The 19,599-nt window shown below is 42.5% G+C and overlaps 1 protein-coding gene across 2 annotated transcripts in view; it reads right to left on the bottom strand.

Annotated features, from left to right (window-relative positions):
• Nucleotides 1-19,599, bottom strand: part of frmd3 (FERM domain containing 3) — a 156,548-nt gene that overhangs the window by 61,624 nt on the left and 75,325 nt on the right. For both annotated transcript variants that reach the window (XM_055632984.1, XM_055632985.1), the window contains exons 5-7: nucleotides 10,909-11,006; nucleotides 8,280-8,403; nucleotides 4,666-4,753 (exon numbers count right to left, since the gene is read on the bottom strand). In XM_055632984.1, coding sequence (XP_055488959.1) covers nucleotides 4,666-4,753; nucleotides 8,280-8,403; nucleotides 10,909-11,006 — 310 coding nt within the window. The remainder of the gene's footprint in view (nucleotides 1-4,665; nucleotides 4,754-8,279; nucleotides 8,404-10,908; nucleotides 11,007-19,599) is intronic.

Here is a 19,599-nt window from a genome sequence, read left to right as displayed (position 1 = left end):
GAAATGTAGGTTTTAAAATCCCCATGGCCTCAAATTTAGCTCCAATGGTCAAGTATATCCAACAATAAAGCGACCAAATTGCTTCTACTATGATGACAACAATATTAGCAAATTTGTAATGAACTTTCTGAACTTGTAGACGGCAGGGCAGTACTCTGCATATCGCCAACTTGTGAACCACATCACATCTAAAGAGGTCAGTGCATGCCATACCGATATCCACTGAAGTATACATAATAAACAGATTAACACACCAATTAATCAGTAACACTAAATAACTAAACCTGCTAAACTGGAGTTAAATGCTCCTTCTCAAAACTTAAATATTTGTTCAGCAAAAGGAAGAACCTTTACCTGAACTATTTCACAGGATCGTGAACTTTGAAGTTAGTTGGATATTTTCTACTGGCTGCTGCTACAATTGCACAAGGATTTTTTAATTTCTGTACGTATTTTAAATCCTTGAAGTCCATGTGTGCAGCTGGTACTGCGGCCTCACGGCTCCAGAGACCAAGGCTTGATCCTGACTTCTGGTCATTCATTAACTACAAGGTTTCCAGCCAGGTTCCCTATTCTCCTCCAATGTCCCAAAGATGTGCTGGTAGTTTACTCACAATAATCACAATCACAATAATACTTTATTAACCAAGTATGTTTTGCAACATACGAGGAATTTCATTTGTCAAGTCAGTCATACAAATAAAAAGCAACAGAACGCACAAAACACATTTTAACATAACATTCACCACAGAAATTCCACATTCCTCACTGTGATGGAAGGCAAAATAATTCAATCTCTTCCCTTAGCTCTCCCGCGGTCGGGGGCCTCGAGCCCACCATTGACGGGACAATCTTCACTCCCGTAGCTGGGCCCTCTGCGTTGGGGCGATCCAGCTCCTGCATCGGGAGATGTCAGCTCCCCCGCGCCGGGCGATCGAACCCTGCGTTGGGGCTGGTCGACCCTCTGTGTTTGTCGGAGCTCCCGACTAGCCTCTCCCGAGATTGCGAGCTCTTGATGGTATGTCCGCAGGCCACGGTTGGAGCGATCTTAGGCAAGGGATCGGCTCCGATATTAAGTGGGGCCCAAGGTCAGTCCGAGGAGGCCTCCAGCTCCATCGATGATAGGCCACAAAGCGACTGGAGACACGTCCCGGAAATATCACGGCTCCGGTAAGAAGCTGAAAAAAAAATTCCCCCGACTCCCCCCCCTCCCACATAAAACAAACCGGAGAACATTTACACAAAGTTATAAAACGCACTAAAAAGACGAAGAACAAACAGACTGTTGGCGGGGCTGTCAATCGTTTGCCGCCCTTGGTGGATAAGCAGCTATTATGAATTACCTCTGAGTTCGGGTAAGCGGCAGAAGAATCAAAGGGGAATTAGTCATAGTCATAGTAATACAGCGTGGAAACAGGCCCTTCAGCCCAACTTGCCCACACCGGCCAAGAATGTCCCAGCTACACTAGCCCCACCTGCCCACGCTTGGTCCAAACCTGTCCCATCCATGTACCTGTCTAACTGGTTCTTAAATGATGGGATGGTCCCAGCCTCAACTACCACCTCTGGCAGCTTGTTCCATACACCCGCCACCCTTTGTGTGAAAAAGTTACCTCTTCATAGATTCCTATTAAACCCTTTCCCCTTCACTTTGAACCTATGTCTTCTGGTCCTCGATTCTCCTACTCTGGGCAAGAGACTCTGTGAATCTACCCGATCTATTCCTCTCATGATTTTGTACATTGATGGGAATTGATGGGAATGTGAGAGAAAATAAGTGGCAGGACTTCAGGGAAATAGTGATGGAATGGGACTAGAGGTCAGGGCCATTATACTGTAGATCCAATAGGCTCAATTAATTTCTCCTGTGTGGTTACCAGTGAATAATATCATGCCACTTTGTCTTGAATAGAAGGTTTTTTACACAAAACAATTGGTCACTGATATAAGTTCGTTAATGAGCATTCCCGATAGAATAAGGCATGACTTGGAAATTAACCATGGGATTTCAGAAAATGATAAGCAACCAGAGCATGAAGAAGGAGGAAACAAAGGTCTTCGAAGAAAACAATTTTCAGACAAAGTCTTCAGGAAACCATGAACTGGTCATGGTTATGTCAACAAAATAGAGAGAGTACAGAGGAGATTTACTAGAATGTTGCCTGGGTTTCAGCAACTAAGTTACAGAGAAAGATTGAACAAGTTAGGGCTTTATTCGTGGGAGCGCAGAAGCTTAAGGGGGGACTTGATAGAGGTTTTTTAAATGATGAGAGGGATAGACAGAGTTGACGTGGAAAAGCTTTTCCCACTGAGAGTAGGGAAGATTCAAACAAGGGGACATGACATGAGAATTAAGGGACTGAAGTTTAGGGGTAACATGAGGGGAACTTCTTTACTCAGAGAGTGGTGGCTGTGTGGAATGATCTTCCAGTGAAGGTGGTGGAGGTCGTTTTTTATCATTTAAAAATAAATTGGATACTGGTCTGAGCGCAGGTATATGGGACTAGGGGAGATTATGTGTTCGCACGGACTAGAAGGGTCGAGATGGCCTGTTTCCGTGCTGTAATTGTTATATGGTTATATGGTTATATATGGTCATAAAAATACACTACCTGCTTCAGACAGAGCGTCAAACGGGATAGCCACACGTGGATGACATTTTAGGTGATTTTCAAAATTGCCACAACAATTACGCTGCAAGCTGCGGGTATTTTCCAGATGAGAGGATGTCACAAAGATGCCAGATCAGCTCATTCATTTGGGCAACTCCAATCCCATGAAGATGGTGTAGTCACCAATTCATTCTTCAAAAAGACACAAAATGTTGGAATAACTCAGCGGGTCAGGCAGTATCTCTGGAGAACATGGAGAGGTGACAATAGAAACCTCACCTATCCGTGTTCTCCAGAGATGCTGTCTGACCCACTGAGTTATTCCAGCACTTTGTGTCTTTTTTTGTAACTTAGCATGTTCAGTTCCTTGCTTCCACCTCATTCTTTCAACTGGCTTGCTTCCGCCCAGCATGTGTTACTTTAGGCACCAATGTCAAAGTCAGAGCATTTGAATTTCCAGGCCAGAGTATTGAAGCATTGATCAAGTCCCTCACTGTTGTCTACGAAAACCTGGTGATCCAGGTGCGAGTAGCAGTTGATTGTAAGTGACTTATTTTAACATGGGATAGTTGTTGTGCACAAGCTACCACACCAGCAAAATCTTGAATCCAATGGCAAGATAGCTGGAGATGATGCATGATACATGAACATGATACATGAACTCCCATACACATGTACATGTGCATGCAGTGCAAATATACACATGAGTAGGCTCAATCACAGGTGCCCTTGCACAGTGGAGTAAAATCCTGGACTCCCAGTTATGGTGAAATTTATGATCTAACTAACTTTCTGAGTTATGGACAATCTACATCAGGCACTTCAAGGAACTTCATACCACTGGAGAATCACCAATACTATCTCTGCAAAATCCACTATCAGGACTTTAGAGACAAATCTGATATGTTGTTTGCATTAAATCAAACTGGTGCATGTTAAATTATCAAATTATATATACACATACACATACACATATATATATATATATATATATATATATATATATATACAAATATCAACCAGTTATAATAATGATTTAACTGTATTGATATCAGGATGATCACTGCAGCTTTAATTTTCAGTTATCATGACAAAAGCATATAAGGAACAAGAGAAATAGACGATGTGTCTCCTCAAGTGTGTTCCAACTTTCTGACTGATTTGTCTTTAAGCTCAATATCAAAAGCATTATAAAAATGTGAAATTCCATCCTGTGAAGTGAAATAGTCTGACTGGGGACAGAATTATTGAATTATAGTCTTCCATGATTGGTTAGGCTGGGCATGTTTTTTCCTGAAGACAAGGAGACTGAGGAGTGATCTGATATGTATGTAAGATTATGAGAGGGATTAATGTGGTAGGTAGTCAAAATCTTTTTCCCCTTGTAGGAGTATTAAAAACAAGCGAGCAGAGGCTTAAAATGAGCAGGAGGTGTTTAAAAAAAGGATCCGAGGGGTGTTTTTATATAACCAGAGAGTGGTTGGCATCTGCAACCGGTGCAGGTGGAGTCAGAGTCATTCAATAAACAATAGGTGCAGGAGTAGGCCATTTGGCCCTTCAAGCCAGCACCGCCATTCAATGTGATCATGGCTGATCATCCCCAATCAGTACCCCGTTGATTCACTGCTATGAAGAGGTACTTAGACAAGTAATAGGTAAGGCACAGAAGGATATAGTCCTAATAGGCCAATTGGAGCTCATGTAGTTGAGCAAAAAGGTTGGCATGAATGTGGTGGGGTTGGGTCATATATACAATCTATATGATTACTAAAATAAAAGCTATACTGATTCACTATCAAATAAAAGGCGGAATTACTGTATACATATGAGAAAAGAGACAACAAAAAATTTGACTGGGTCATTTCATTAAGAGTATTATTATTCCATCTTTCTCATTCAGGGGACTGACTGATAAGCCATATTTTTGCAGACTCCAAGGATTTGTAGCTTTTAAAAATAATTGTCTTTCGTATATACACCTTTGTGTAATAGAGGGAAAGCAGTAGATATCTACAGCAGGTAACTTGCATACAAGCAGTGACTGCATGATTACCTTGCAGGGATGTGGATCCACGCCATAGGTTTCTAATGTGTGAGCCTTTTGCAGGAGGTTCAGTTCAGCAACAGCCGCACTCTGTCCTCTAAAATAAGAATTAAATTGCTGATATTAATTTGAAAGCAGTAACATAAATTCATAAAACATTCAGGTAAATGATGATCTGGTAAAACAACAGCCGTGATAGGGCGGCACGGTGGCGTAGCGGTACAGTTGCTGTCTTACTGTGCCACACACCCGGGTTCGATCCTGGCTGTCTGCATGGACTTTGTACGTTCTCCCTGTGACCGCGTGGATTTTCTCCAAGAACTTTGGTTTCCTCCCACACTCCAAAGACGTACAATTTTGCAGGTTAATTGGTTTGGTATAAATGTTACAAAATTGGCCCTAGTGTAGGATCGTGTTAATGTGCGGGGATTGCTGGACGGTACGAAGTCGCACCGTATCTCTAAACTAAACTAAGATTCACAATATAATGTATTTAAAAGCCGATCTAGAAAATGAGAAAATCAATACAAAGGCAAGTGGGATTTGAAATTACAAAGAAATTACAAAGCATATTTTCGAGCACAAATAATTTAGGAGCAAGTGAGGTCTTGCTTCAGTATTACCTTCACCCATGTTAGATAGTGCCTTTATTTATCAGGAACGGTGAGAGTAAATGCTGGGAGACACCATCCGTGGAGGAATGGAGGCATATAGGGACTAGCTGAGGCAGCGGGGGCCATGGAATTGGAAGTTGTTAAAATGGGAGATATTATACGAGATATCCTGGATGAAGGTGGAACGGGACTGGATAAGGGTGGAATATAAAGTTGAGATATGAGAAGTGGGGCAAGGGCAGGCAGAAATAATTGGCCTATCCAGGGCAGTCTTGCTTGTGAATCTTGAGGAGCAGATGGAAAGAGGTAGTGCTGGGTTGGGTGCTATCAGGTTGGATAGGTACTTCTCAATTCACTGAATTTCTCCAATAGTTTGGTTTTTTTTTGCTGGAGAATTAAAGTGGCAGACAACTAAAAGCTCAAAGGTGTTTTTCCAGACTGAACAGTGGCATTTCCCCAAAGAGGTCATCCAATCTGTATTTGCTTTCTCCACTATATAGGCCACATTGTGAGTGTTGAATGCAGTACACTGGGATGGAAGAGGTGAAAGTGAATTACTGAGACGGGGGTTGGATAGAGGAGGTAGAACAATGAACTTTGGATAGAGGAGGTAGAACAATGAACCAGTCAATAGTAGGGTAACCATCTTAAACACAGTAGTAGGGTAACAATCCTTTCAAATTGATGGAAAAGGAAGGGAGGGGTTTCACCACAGGTTAATCTCAACCATGGTATTTCTTCTGCAAAAACTGACAGGTTTTGTCAATGAATCTCCTCTATTTCCTATACCTGCTCTCATGCCGGTCAGAACAAGGCTATCATTCCCCTGGTCCTCACTTTCCAACCCACCAACCAGCATATTTAATATATCATTCTATTTAATTCCTGCTATCTTCAAAATGATTCCATCATTGGATACACCTACCCCTCCACTCCCATTTCAGCATTCCAAAGGGACTGTTCCCTCCACAACTTTGGGTTCTCACTTCCTTCTCCACCAATCACACCTCATAGGAGTTGCAGCAACTGCCCTTTTACCTCTGCCCTTCCCACAATCTAGAAACACATATGATTATTTCAGGGGAAGCAACAATTCACTTACACTTCTTCTTATTTAGTGAATTGCATTATTTACTCTACACTTGGCTTCTGAATACTGGAGAAACCAAATGCAGATTGGGTGATTGCTTGGAAGAACACCCAGGATGACAATTTTGAATTGTACCCAATCACAGTCTGTTTAGATTGACTCAAAGCTTTCAGTTGCTTGTCATTTTAACACTTCATACCACTCTGACTTATCTGTCCATGGCCACCCACACTATCCCATGATGCCCAATGAAAGTTGAGGAATAGCACTCCATCTTCTGTCTGGATAAAATGCAATCCTTGCCCAAAGGTTGATGCACTTCCACACTATTGACAAGAACCCAAAATTCAACAGCTGCAGATAATCAGCTCTTTTTTTCAGCTGCATATTTAGGTTAGTCCAGTTACTTCCTTTCTGTTCTACCTGCATGAAAGTCATTGTTACCGTGACAATGTTGGTGCGCACTCAATCACAAATATTTTCTTGGTTCTCAGCACACCCCACTTCAGCTCCCATTCCAAGCAGCAGACACACCAACCGGGAGGCTCTCCTCCGTTGCCGAACCAGCAGGTCGAGGACGGTGCCACCTCTACTCAACAACCCACCCCCCCCCCCCCCCCCCCCCCCCCCCCCCCCCCCCCCACTGGCCAACCCCTGCTGCCTAACTTTCTTCCACTTAAAGCAATTTTAATTTCTCAGTTTTCCAATTCTGATGCCAGGTCCAATCTTTTACTCCAATCTCTGTTCATCTTTTTAGATGTATTACACAAAAGCTAAAGTGAGAAGATCAGCATGGTTATCGCAGAATAAATCTGACACCAACAACCCGGGTAGAAATACAGAAATGTTGTGATTAAACCCATGTCCCTTCTAAAACTGCACTGTTGCATTCTTTGCTAATAGACTTGACAGGAGTATTGTGAGCAATTTTCAGCCCTATATCTGAGGAAGAATGTGCTGAGAGGATGCTGAGGAGGTTTACAATAATGATCCCAGGAATGAGTTGATTAACATAAGATGAGCGTTTGATGGCACTGGGCCTATATTCGCTGGAGTTTGGAAGGATGAGGGGAGACCTCATTGAAACTTGCCGAATAATGAAGGACTTGGATAGTGTGAATGTGGAGAGGATGTTTCCACTAGTGGGAAAGTCTAGGACCAGAGGTCATAACCTCAGAATAAAAGAACGTACTTTTAGAAAGATGAGGAATTACTTTAGTCAGAGAGTGGCAAATCTGTGGAATTCATGGCTGTGGAAGCCAAGTCAATGGATATTTTAAGGCAGAGATTGACAGATTCTTGATTAGTAAGGGTGTCAGGGCTTATGGGGAGAAGGCAGGAAATGGGGTTGAGAGGGAAAGATGGATCAGCCATGATTGAATGGTGGAGTAGACTTGATGGGCCATATAGGCTAATTCTGCTATGAGCATGAACTTTACCATTGGAATGACTGTCACGCAATGAGTTTTGGGTTCATGCCGCTAATTCTAGAAGTGAGTCAACCTATGATGAAATAGTGCCCAGCAAATACTGCGGAAGACCCACTTTGCCCCAAAAAGTTAACTTTACAAGAGCAGTTCAAGATTGATTTTTTTTCCCCAAGAAATTAATATAACTTCATAGTCATAGTATGTTCGTAAACTATAATTAATGCTATTGACGTTTGTTGGTAACAAGTTTGAAATGGGATCTTCTGATTTAATATCCTCTCACGTTTTAAGACATAATTAGAAATCTTTAACAACACAAGCCAGATCTGGTGATAAATTAAAATTATGAAGGTTTCCTGGATACACTGCCAAGACCTATCTCAATATTGAAGCTAATTACAATACAGCATGAGAATTCAGAATTCACTAATGACTAGTCTAAACATCATGAGCTGGGATATCAAGGAAATATTAAATATCAAAAAATACCTTAGTTCATTTTTATGAATCTCTGCCATTTTTCTTTCCAGCTTCTGTGTTTGTTTAGGAAACAATTTGATTTCGCTAACATAACCGTCTGGGTGTTCATTGGGCTCATAATCACCCAATTCAGCTGCAAGGAAAGAACGTGTTAACAGCAAAATTAATATATAGCCAGTGAAGTAAACTGAATCTTAATTACAAAATATATTTTTAAATGAATCTTGTTTTCCAAAAAAATGTGCCTCTTTGTGAACTGGACAAATTCACAAAGCATTTGATTTCTAAGGATTATTGAACATCCCATGTATTAATTTCCAACTTTGTTTTATATTATTTTACAAATGCTCTGAAATGTCTCCACAGATGCTGCCTGACCTGCAAAGTTACTCCAGCATTTTGTGACCTTCTCCGAAATGATCTCTTGTACAAATATTTCTAAAATCCTTTGTTAAAACAGAGTCAAGTTGGAAACACTTCCCACCAATGGTACTGAAGTATAAGCTAAACCAGCAACTATTCTCCCTGAAGATTTTTAAAATGCAATAGCAAGGGGAATTCATAGTAGGAGGAGGAGGCAAGAGGGGTCAATCAATATCATTACCATTCTGACTTCAAGTACCATGTCATTTATTATCATGCAGTCCATTCAATGTCTTCCTTTAATCAGTACAATGATTAATGAAGTCAATGGAAATGTAGGTCAGATATCTCATGTCCTCTTGATTAGATATTCTTCACTGTACAACATCATCCAAAGTTTTAGTTGCCATCTGTTGTATGCATTGCTAAAATTATTCTAGACCAGATGATAAGGTTTAGCAGATAAAGTGTCAAATGAACCTAGTAGTTATTCACCTCAATGAATATTGAAGAAATATTGGAATTTGCATTACATGGCATTATGAGGTTCAGTGAGATCACACCACAAACCAATTGACATGACTATAGAACTTATGAAGGAAGGTCTGTATATAATATGCTTTTACTCAACAATATTATTTTTAAAGCCATATTTTGGTCATTAGTCATTTTGGTATTTTTGTTTACTTCTTTGCAGAACGGTGCTTGACTGTAGCCATTTTGGAGTTTCTACTATTCTAATTACAGAATAAGTTTTGTTGGATGATTCTATCAATTTGCTTTGTAATGTTGATCCTATGTCCAAACGTTTCACATCTTCGGTTCATCAACTATTGTATTCAGCAGATATGTGCAAAATGTGCAAAATGTAGTTGGTACATATTATTATGTATTACAGTACCTGTATTATGAAAATATTAACCAGTTAATCGATCAGTTTTGTTTTAGAATAATTGGCCATTTTTAATAGAAATGTGATATTTTGTTTGCGAATAGCTTCTTCCAGAACAACCATTTACATTTAATCCAAATTTTGGAGTACAGGTGCACAACCTTTTACCCGAAAGCCTTGGGACCAGACACTTGTCGGATTTCGGACTTTTTCGGATTTCAGAATGGAAGATTTTTAGCGTAGATTAGGTAGGTAGCGCGGGCGGTTTGAAAAGTCTGGAGCAGCTGCCTCCTCCCCGGAGACCGGGAGAATCATTGCATAAATGTTAGTCAGATAGTTTGGAGGGATTTTATGTGGTGGTGGTGGTGTAGGGGTGAAGGGGGAAACTTTAATTCTTAGTCCCCTACCTACCTGGTCGGCGACTCCCAACCTCGCGGAGCTGGGGGCTCCGTCCGGCCGCGGGCGGCGCCGGTTGGAGGTCCGACCCCGGCAACTCTACCCCTGGCTGCGAGGCGCTCCAAATCCAGCGCGGCCCGCGGCCGGACGTCCCAGCTCCGAGAATGTCGGGAGTCGGCGACGTCGCAGCGCTGGGATACCAGCGGGGAGCGAGCAATGCCTTACCGGGTCGCCGTGCGGCAAGCTCCGGAGCGCTGTGGCCGCCTTCTTCCAACATTCGCGGAGCGTCGCTGGATTTGGAGCCGCGGAGCTGGGGGCTCCGTCCGGCCGCGGGCAGCGCCGGTTGTAGCTCCGACCCCGGCAACTCGACCCCTGGCTGCGCGGCTCCAAATCCAGCGACGCTCCGCGATGTTGTGTGTCGGCGGCCACAGCGCATTATCCGGAGATTGGCATTGCCAAACCATCCCAGCGCTGCGACGTCGCCGACTCCCTGTATATAATATTCGCGGAGCTGGGGCGTCCGGCCGCGGGCCGCGCTGGATTTGGAGCGCCTCGCAGCCAGGAGTAGATTTTTGCCGGGGTCTTTGCAGAACGCGCCGCTTGCCAGGACGGCCACAGCGCTGCGGAGCTTACTGCACAGCGACCCGGTAAGGCATTGACCGCTCCCCGCCTCTCCGACCAGGTAGGGGACTAAGAATTAAAGTTTACCCCTTCACCCCCCTTCACATAAAAGCCCTCCAAACTAACTGACTAACATTTAAGCAATGATTTACAGATGTTTAAGCGTCTCCCGGTCTCCAGGGAGGAGGCAGCCGCTACAGTAGTACAGACCTGGGTTGACCGTGGGTCGTTTTGGGTCAAGTTTGGCGCCAAACGCGAGCTTTGGTGCGCAGACGACATCTGGAAAAAATGGCCGGTTTTCGGAGCTTTTCGGTTTCTGGAACACCGGATAAAAGGTTGTGCACCTGTACCACTGTTGCTACCTACCTTGTAAAGTATATGCACCCAAGAAAGCCGCATCTGACAAGGAGCAAAGCAGGCGTCCATGAAATATATCCCTTTTAATTTGAAGATACAGTAAATACCTGTGAAGGAGCAAAATTAAATGAACATTTGTATGAGAATGTGAATTCGATATACAAATTGACAGAATTTAGCAGTTCCTCCTGAAACCCTGCTAATCCTCGTGTACAAAATGTTGAGAGGAATACAGATTGGGTACACGCACCGAGTCTCTTGCCCAGAGTAGGGGAATCAAGATCCAGAGAACATAGGTTTAAGGTGAGGGGGAGATTCAATAGGAACATGAGGGTGACGTTTTCACACAAATGGTAGTGGGTGTATGGAACAAGCTACCAGAGGAGGTAGGTGAGGCAGGTACTATTGCATCATCTAGAGAGGTACATGGACAGGTTTAGAGGGATATGGACCGGCAGGTAGGATGCGTGTAGATGGAACGTTGGCCGGTGTGGGCGGTTGAGACTCTATGGCTCTACAACTCAGCCCAGATGCTGATTGATTGGGAGCTGTAAATAAAGGTTTTATTCAGCAAAATGTTCACATAAATGAATGGCTGAGCCAAACCATAATGCAATGCAGATATAAAAAAATCAGGTTGATCATAAACATAGAAAATCTGAACATTTCTGGGTGTCTTGACAGCCATCAGCAAATTTGAATGCTGACTTTTTGGAAGGATTTTCATTTGTGCTCACTACTTTTTTGTCTTGTATCAGAATTCCTCCAATACTACCAATAGGAGAGCAAGAGCAACATCCAAAATTAATCTCTACTGTAATTTTCAATCCCACTGGTCTGAAATTTGACAGTTTTTATTTATTCACAGACCCCCAGGTTTTACTAACTCCATTCCCCTGCAATGTTACTATTTAAAGGACTGACCCTCAAATCACACTGCGTTCTCTATCCTCATGTTTGTTGGATCACTTTGCTCGTGGAAGCCATGGCCGCAGTCACTCTCAACTTATTGTACTCTGTACTCATTCGGTCTCCTACTGTTGATCTCAAAGTTCACTAAGGTCAAGTAAACTCCCGACTTATGGAGAGAAAAGTTCATCTGCACCAGCCTTCAACCCACAGGAGCAGGGATTTGCCTGCACTGCAGGCTTCCCTAAAGTGCAAGCACCCAAAGACTGCACTAATCCTCACGCAGTGGTACTGCATCCAGAGCCCTCCCAGGCCAGGAGAACCTATCTGCAGCCCTGCAGGTTTTCTGAACCCTGCCTCCTTTACAGCAATAACATGCCACCTACTGGAACTGTTATGGACCAGCTTGTGCAGATCCCTCTGGCCCCTAGGAGTATTTTCCCACCCGATCCAATTATTGCAGCATCCATTTGTTAAGTTAAAACACTCTCAGTGATGGAAAGGGTTGCTTCAGCTGTGACATGTTTGTGTTCATTCATTGGCTGCACAGCAATGGAGAGACAGTCAACAGCTTCAAGTTCCAGGGCGTGTTCATCGCTAATGATCTGGCCCAGCACATCGATGCAATCACAAAGAAAGCTCATCAATGCTTCCACTTTGTCTGAAGGTTGAAGAGATTCTGCATATCACAGTATATTCTATCGATCTTTGACAGGTGTGCAGTGGGGACTTCTTACCCCTGTGCCTGTATGCACTGCCTCAAGAAGACAGCTAATATCAAGGCACATATCGCTCTGGCCACACTCTCTTCTTGCTGCTACCATCAGGAGGAAGGTACAGAAACCCTCCAGTTCAAGAACAGCTTCCTCCCATCTATTATCAGTTTCTTGAACCACCCTGCACAACTGTAACCACAATCCTTCCTCAGTACCAAACATATATGGACTTTGCATTGCAATTATGGCTCTTGATACTTTTTGTTTTGCATTATTATGGTCTTGTTTACTTTGAATAACTGATAATTTATTGTATGTTTATTCATTGTTGTTTTTGCAAAAACGTGCCTGTAAAGATACAGCATGAGAGATTTTCATTGTTCCAGTTCATATCTGGTGCATATGAAAAATAAACACTTTCCTGACACTCCTCATCAGTATTATACAGAGCTCCACAAAATCATAAACAAACATCTGAGAAACTAAAATTATATTAATCTCAGCTGAGGTTTGTAGATAAGTGAGAATGCTGGCAATTAAGAGAAGTCAAATATTTCAACTTGTTTCAGATTCATGTGAAGATTTGAGTTTTGGCTGAATTGCTGCCTGTTGTGTCTTCTGATGTTAAAAACCTGGAGAATGTTCTCATATACTGCCTGCTTAAAGTCAATGATCTCCCAGGCTGTGCCAGCATCTCTGCTGGGAATTACACATACATTACATGGAAACCCTGGAATATGGCATTGGCTCAAGCCAGCAGTGGTATCATCTATTATACTGTCTGTGGTGAAGACTGATAATGTTCTCTAGAGTTCTCTGTAGAATCCTGTGCAGGACTGGAGAGTATCCAACGGCATGCCTCTTCTGTGCCAGCTCTAGTGTTATTCACCCTGCATTATCTATAGTTGGCAGTCATCATCTCAACAAATGACTAGCAATATTTCATAACTAAAACTATCTTCTTTTTGTCAATGACGTCAGAGAAAATTATGAAACTAGAAGCTAGTCTGACTGCCAAAACTAAGAGAACACAGATGCTCACATGAAAGCAGTAATGTAGATTTTTAGTTTAGCTTAGAGGTACAGGTCAGAAACTAGCCCTTCGACCTACCGAATCTGCGCCGACCAGCGATCCCTGCAAATTAACACTATCCTACACACATTAGAGACAATTTCCCTGGAACTCCCGGGGAAAACACATACAGGTCACTGGGAGAACGTACAAACTCCAGTCAGACAGCATCCGTAGTCAGGATGGAAACCAGGTCTCTGGCACTGTAAGGCAGCAACTCTACCGCTGCCACACATTTGTTTGTTTCCTATTAAATACTTTAAATGGTATTAATTAATTTTGATTCAGCTACATAATCCTACTCTGCTTTTCCATCGATTTTATCATTTAAAAATAAATTGGATAGGTATATGGATGGGAAAGGAATGGAGGGTTATGGTCTGAGTGCAGGTAGATGGGACTAGGGGAAAATAATTGTTCGGCACGGACTTGTAGGGCCGAGATGGCCTGTTTCCGTGCTGTAATTGTTATATGGTTATATGGTTATATCTGAAAGCCTTGAACATCTTGTTACAATTAATGTGAAAATTAGTAAATCATAGCAACTAAACTAGATTAAACGGTCGAAAATATGTGAATTGATTTTTAATACTAGTTACCAACAATTGGGAGGAAGAATAGGAAACAATATTGATAAAATGGCAACAATTTTATAGTCTGTTTTGAAAAATTGCACATGCTCCCTTTTGCAGCATGATTTTATTCTTGGTGCTCCGATATCCTTCCACATCCTAAAGATGTGTTGGCAGATTAAATGGCGACTGTGGGTTACTCCTTACTGTAGAGGGTGGAGACTTGAAAATTCATATATCTATATCTATCTATCTATCTATCTATCTATCTATCTATCTATCTATCTATCTATCTATCTATCTATCTACTTATCTATAAAACTCTGTGCCTGACCATTGGCTGCCTTTCTGCTTTTTGATTCGTGCCCAATACTCGCAGATGTCCAATCGGAACGGCCGATGCTCGCAGATGTCCAATCGGAATGGATCCTTTTACTTTCTTCCTTTGATTCACTGCCATGCCGAATCCAGACGCTCAATCTCCCAGGTCTTTTCCATTTCGGTGGAGATTTCGCTTTTCTTTCTAAGTATCTGCTCCTCATTACATTTTGTCGCCTTTAAGTACACGTTTTAAATCAAATCCTTCTCCCCCCCACCCCCCACTCACTCATTTTGTCGCCTCCTGCTAGCCAGCGACCATAACGGCTGCTGGCGCCCGCATTTCAACCTCAAGAGACGCCATTTAAATCGGCCTTACAAGAACGGCTTCAGTTCGAGGACCACGTCTCCCGTGGGGGCTGCGGGTAGGGAACGGCTACGGGTAGGGAATGGCTGCGTTGGGGGAGCAGACCCAACCGGTCTGCCATTGGTCTAGTGTCAATTAAAGGTACTGGACAAGATAAATGATACAGACACATTACATAAATAATGGCTAACAGTAAAAAAGTAAGAAGTACATGTTATTTCTTTAATAAACCAGATGAAGAATGTCTCTTTGAATATTGTGTCAAGATCCATGTTGCACTCCCTAAAAGGGTGGTAAAATTGGATAAATGTGCTTGAAAAAGAGAAAAAAATGTAGTGCAGCACAAATGATAAAAATCATTAATGATAAAAATCATTTGTACTGCACTAATTGGACTGCTCTTTCTTCTGCTCTTTCGACTGCTCTTTCGTCGAGCCACAGTGGCATATTTAGTAAGAGGTACATTGTTGTATAAGGTTCTCTGAGCCAATGCCAGGCTTTAATGTTGATCCAAATTTTTCATCTTTCATGTGGGATCATCAGAGGCTGACACAATTTTAGGATTGGCATGGAATGAAATACAAATTATGTATTTTAAACAAAGACTATACAGGGAGATGAAAGGCATTTGATTCCATAATGTCAGAGAAAACACGGAAATTAAAATAGCATTAATATCATTCAGCAAGTTGCATATGTTTCTAGAGGAGTTATGTACAGTATTAATATTATATAATTGTTTTTTTGAATGATTATCTTGTACTCTAGAATTGCTTTCCTGGTTCCAGCTCACCAAGTGCCGTAGGCAGTATTGTGACACCCAAAGTTCGTCTCCAGTGATAGCCATTGGTCTAAACATTGATGCCATTGTTCACTCATGGAAAAAACAGCTTTAACTAATGCTGTAGTTGTCAAAGCAGTTTACTTAAAGTGCTAGAGACATTTCCCTGCAATCACACACCTCTGCAAAACAAACTTCAAATAAACTGACACAAACTGGGATCCCAGCCAAAGCACCATGGGCAGATTTCACGAAAAAAGACACAAAGTTCTGGAGTAACTCAGCAGGTCAGGGAGTATCTCGGGACAACATGGATAGGTGACATTTCAGGTTGGGATCCTTCTTCGGACTGATTGTGGTGGGGGTTTGAATGCTGTAAGAGGGCTTGAGGGCAGGACAAAGCTTTGGCAGATGATTGGACAAAGTCCAGAGATGAAAAAGACAAAAAGTGTAAGATGGAGATAAGGATAGAAGAGTGAAGATTGTGAAGCCAGAGGAAGGAATATAGGAGGAACAGGATAGATGGAGGTGGAAGGGGAGAGATGGGTGCAAATCCAACAGGGCCTCAAGGAAGGGGAGTAAGGGAAGAGATTCAGGGACAGGTAGTAAGGAGGTACATGGAAATAGGCTTTCCATTCTAGGATGTCCAAGATGTCCTCTCTTTAGTGAACATGGTTTCTCCTCTGCATTCACAGATGCATCCCTTCCCATGTCTCCTCTGCATCACATAGTTCTGCTCTTGCTCCCCTCCCCCCAGGCAGAACAAGGATAGACTTCCTCTGATCCTTACCTTTCACCCAACCAGCCCCTGCAACCAACACATCATTCTCCAATATTTCTGCTACCTTCAATGTGATCCCATCTCCAGTTACATCTTCACATCCCCACCCTTCTGCCTTGCACAGAAACTGCTCTGTCCACAACTCTTTGGTTCACGTATCCCTTCTCATCCAAACCACCCTCTCCTGTGGTACTTCCCCATACATTACAGGAGGTGTAACACCTATCCCTTCACCTCCTCCCCCACATCCATCCAGGGACCACAGCAGACATTCCAGGTGAGATAGAGGTTCACATGCTGCCTGACCTGCTGAGTTACTCCAGTATATTTTTTGCAAACCAGGGTCTGAAGAAGGGTCTTGACCCTGAAATGTCACCCAATCCTTCTCCCCGCTGAGTCACTCCAGCATTTTGTGTCTATCTTTGGTTTAAACTAACATCTGCAGTTCCTTCCTACACATATCATCTGCAGTTCCTTCTGTCTGCAGATTTTCTCTCAAAATATAGTGGTCAGAAATGTCAGAATTTCTGCAAATACACTATTAGTCCCATACTAATCAGTGGAGAAATAAGCAAAAAAAAAGAAAGGAATCTGAAAACATCACACAAAAGCTCACACTTAAGCCTGCTCTACCCTTGAAGACAAATTCAAAGTGACGATTACCTGCATTCTCAAACACCTGCCCTCAGGTTTTCTAATTTTGTGAATTGCAGGCGTGCCCTGATGCAATGAAGCCGTCCCTAATATGCATTGTTCTTCAGCAGTTTACTCAAGTTTCTCTCCCTCCAGGAATGCTCTGCCACACATTCTCTAGCACTTCTGGACCAAACATTCCTTTTAAGCCCAGCTTCCTGGGGTCACAATTATGAGGTTACTTGAATGAGTGCAAGAAATTGAACTCGTAACACTATTCTTGAACTGGACAATGTGTTACACAAATAAATCTGATATTGTTATTCTCTAATGGGAACTCTACAAACTTCAAATCTTCAAATATGAATCAGAAAGTTACGTTCTCCCACGAGAGCACATGGTCAACTTACACCAAATGTATAGTATTGATCTATGATCATTATTAACTAAGCTGAATGATCAAAACACTATGCCCCAGGCAAAGATGGAAAGAAGTATTGAATTTCATTGGCTTGCATTTCTATCTGGATTTTAATGATACAAATATTTCTGTTGTACCTAAAATATACCATCTCACCCTTTTAGTTTATCACTGAACAATAAATCTATACAGGCCACAGTAACTGTGTCTGTGTGTTTATGACACCTCAAGGAAAGAGCTTCCCAATCCTCTGCTCACTCAGCAGAGCCTTGTGTTAAATCAGGGAAGGTAGTACATCCGTGGATAACAAGGGAAATCAGGGATAGTATCAAAGCGAAGGATGATGCGTACAAATTAGCCAGAAAAAGCAGCATACCGGAGGACTGGGAGAAATTCAGAGACCAGCAGAGGAGGACAAAGGGCTTAATTAGGAAAGGAAAAATAGATTATGAAAGAAAACTGGCAGGGAACATAAAAACTGACTGCAAAAGTTTTTATAGATATGTGAAAAGAAAGAGATTAGTTAAAACAAATGTAGGTCCCTTGCAGTCAGAAACAGGTGAGTTGATCATGGGGAACAAGGATATGGCGGACCAATTGAATAACTACTTTGGTTCCGTCTTCACTAAGGAAGACATAAATCATTTGCCGGAAATAGCAGGGGACCGCGGGTCAAAGGAGTTGGAGGAATTGAGTGAAATCCAGGTTAGCCGGGAAGTGGTGTTGGGTAAATTGAATGGATTAAAGGCCGATAAATCCCCAGGGCCAGATAGGCTGCATCCCAGAGTACTTAAGGAAGTAGCTCCAGAAATAGTGGATGCATTAGTAATAATCTTTCAAAACTCTTTAGATTCTGGAGTAGTTCCTGAGGATTGGTGGGTAGCAAACGTAACCCCACTTTTTAAGAAGGGAGGGAGAGAGAAAACGGAGAATTACAGACCAGTTAGTCTAACATCGGTAGTGGGGAAACTGCTAGAGTCAGTTATTAAAGATGGGATAGCAGCACATTTGGAAAGTGGTGAAATCATTGGACAAAGTCAGCATGGATTTACAAAAGGTAAATCATGTCTGACGAATGTTATAGAATTTTTCGAGGATGTAACTAGTAGCGTGGATAGGGAAGAACCAGTGGATGTGGTGTATCTGGACTTCCAGAAGGCTTTCGACAAGGTCCCACATAAGAGATTAGTATACAAACTTAAAGTACACGGCATTGGGGGTTCAGTATTGATGTGGATAGAGAACTGGCTGGCAAACAGGAAGCAAAGAGTAGGAGTAAACGGGTCCTTTTCACAATGGCAGGCATTGACAAGTGGGGTACCGCAAGGCTCAGTGCTGGGACCCCAGCTATTTACAATATATATTAATGATCTGGATGAGGGAATTGAAGGCAATATCTCCGAGTTTGCAGATGACACTAAGCTGGGGGGCAGTGTTAGCTGTGAGGAGGATGCTAGGAGACTGCAAGGTGACTTGGATAAGCTGGGTGAGTGGGCAAATGTTTGGCAGATGCAGTATAATGTGGATAAATGTGAGGTTATCCATTTTGGTGGCAAAAACAGGAAAGCAGACTATTATCTAAATGGTGGCCGACTAGGAAAAGGGGAGATGCAACGAGACCTGGGTGTCATGGTACACCAGTCATTGAAAGTAGGCATGCAGGTGCAGCAGGCAGTGAAGAAAGCGAATGGTATGTTAGCTTTCATTGCAAAAGGATTTGAGTATAGGAGCAGGGAGGTTCTACTGCAGTTGTACAGGGTCTTGGTGAGACCACACCTGGAGTATTGCGTACAGTTTTGGTCTCCAAATCTGAGGAAGGACATTATTGCCATAGAGGGAGTGCAGAGAAGATTCACCAGACTGATTCCTGGGATGTCAGGACTGTCTTATGAAGAAAGACTGGATAGACTTGGTTTATACTCTCTAGAATTTAGGAGATTGAGAGGGGATCTTATAGAAACGTACAAAATTCTTAAGGGGTTGGACAGATTAGATGCAGGAAGATTGCTCCCAATGTTGGGGAAGTCCAGGACAAGGGGTCACAGCTTAAGGATAAGGGGGAAATCCTTTAAAACCGAGATGAGAAGAACTTTTTTCAAACAGAGAGTAGTGAATCTCTGGAACTCTCTG

Source organism: Leucoraja erinacea, chromosome 3, assembly GCF_028641065.1.
Source record: "Leucoraja erinacea ecotype New England chromosome 3, Leri_hhj_1, whole genome shotgun sequence".
Classification (NCBI taxonomy): domain Eukaryota; kingdom Metazoa; phylum Chordata; class Chondrichthyes; order Rajiformes; family Rajidae; genus Leucoraja; species Leucoraja erinaceus.
Note: the sequence above shows the minus strand (reverse complement) of the source record. Positions and strands in the feature narration are given on the sequence as shown.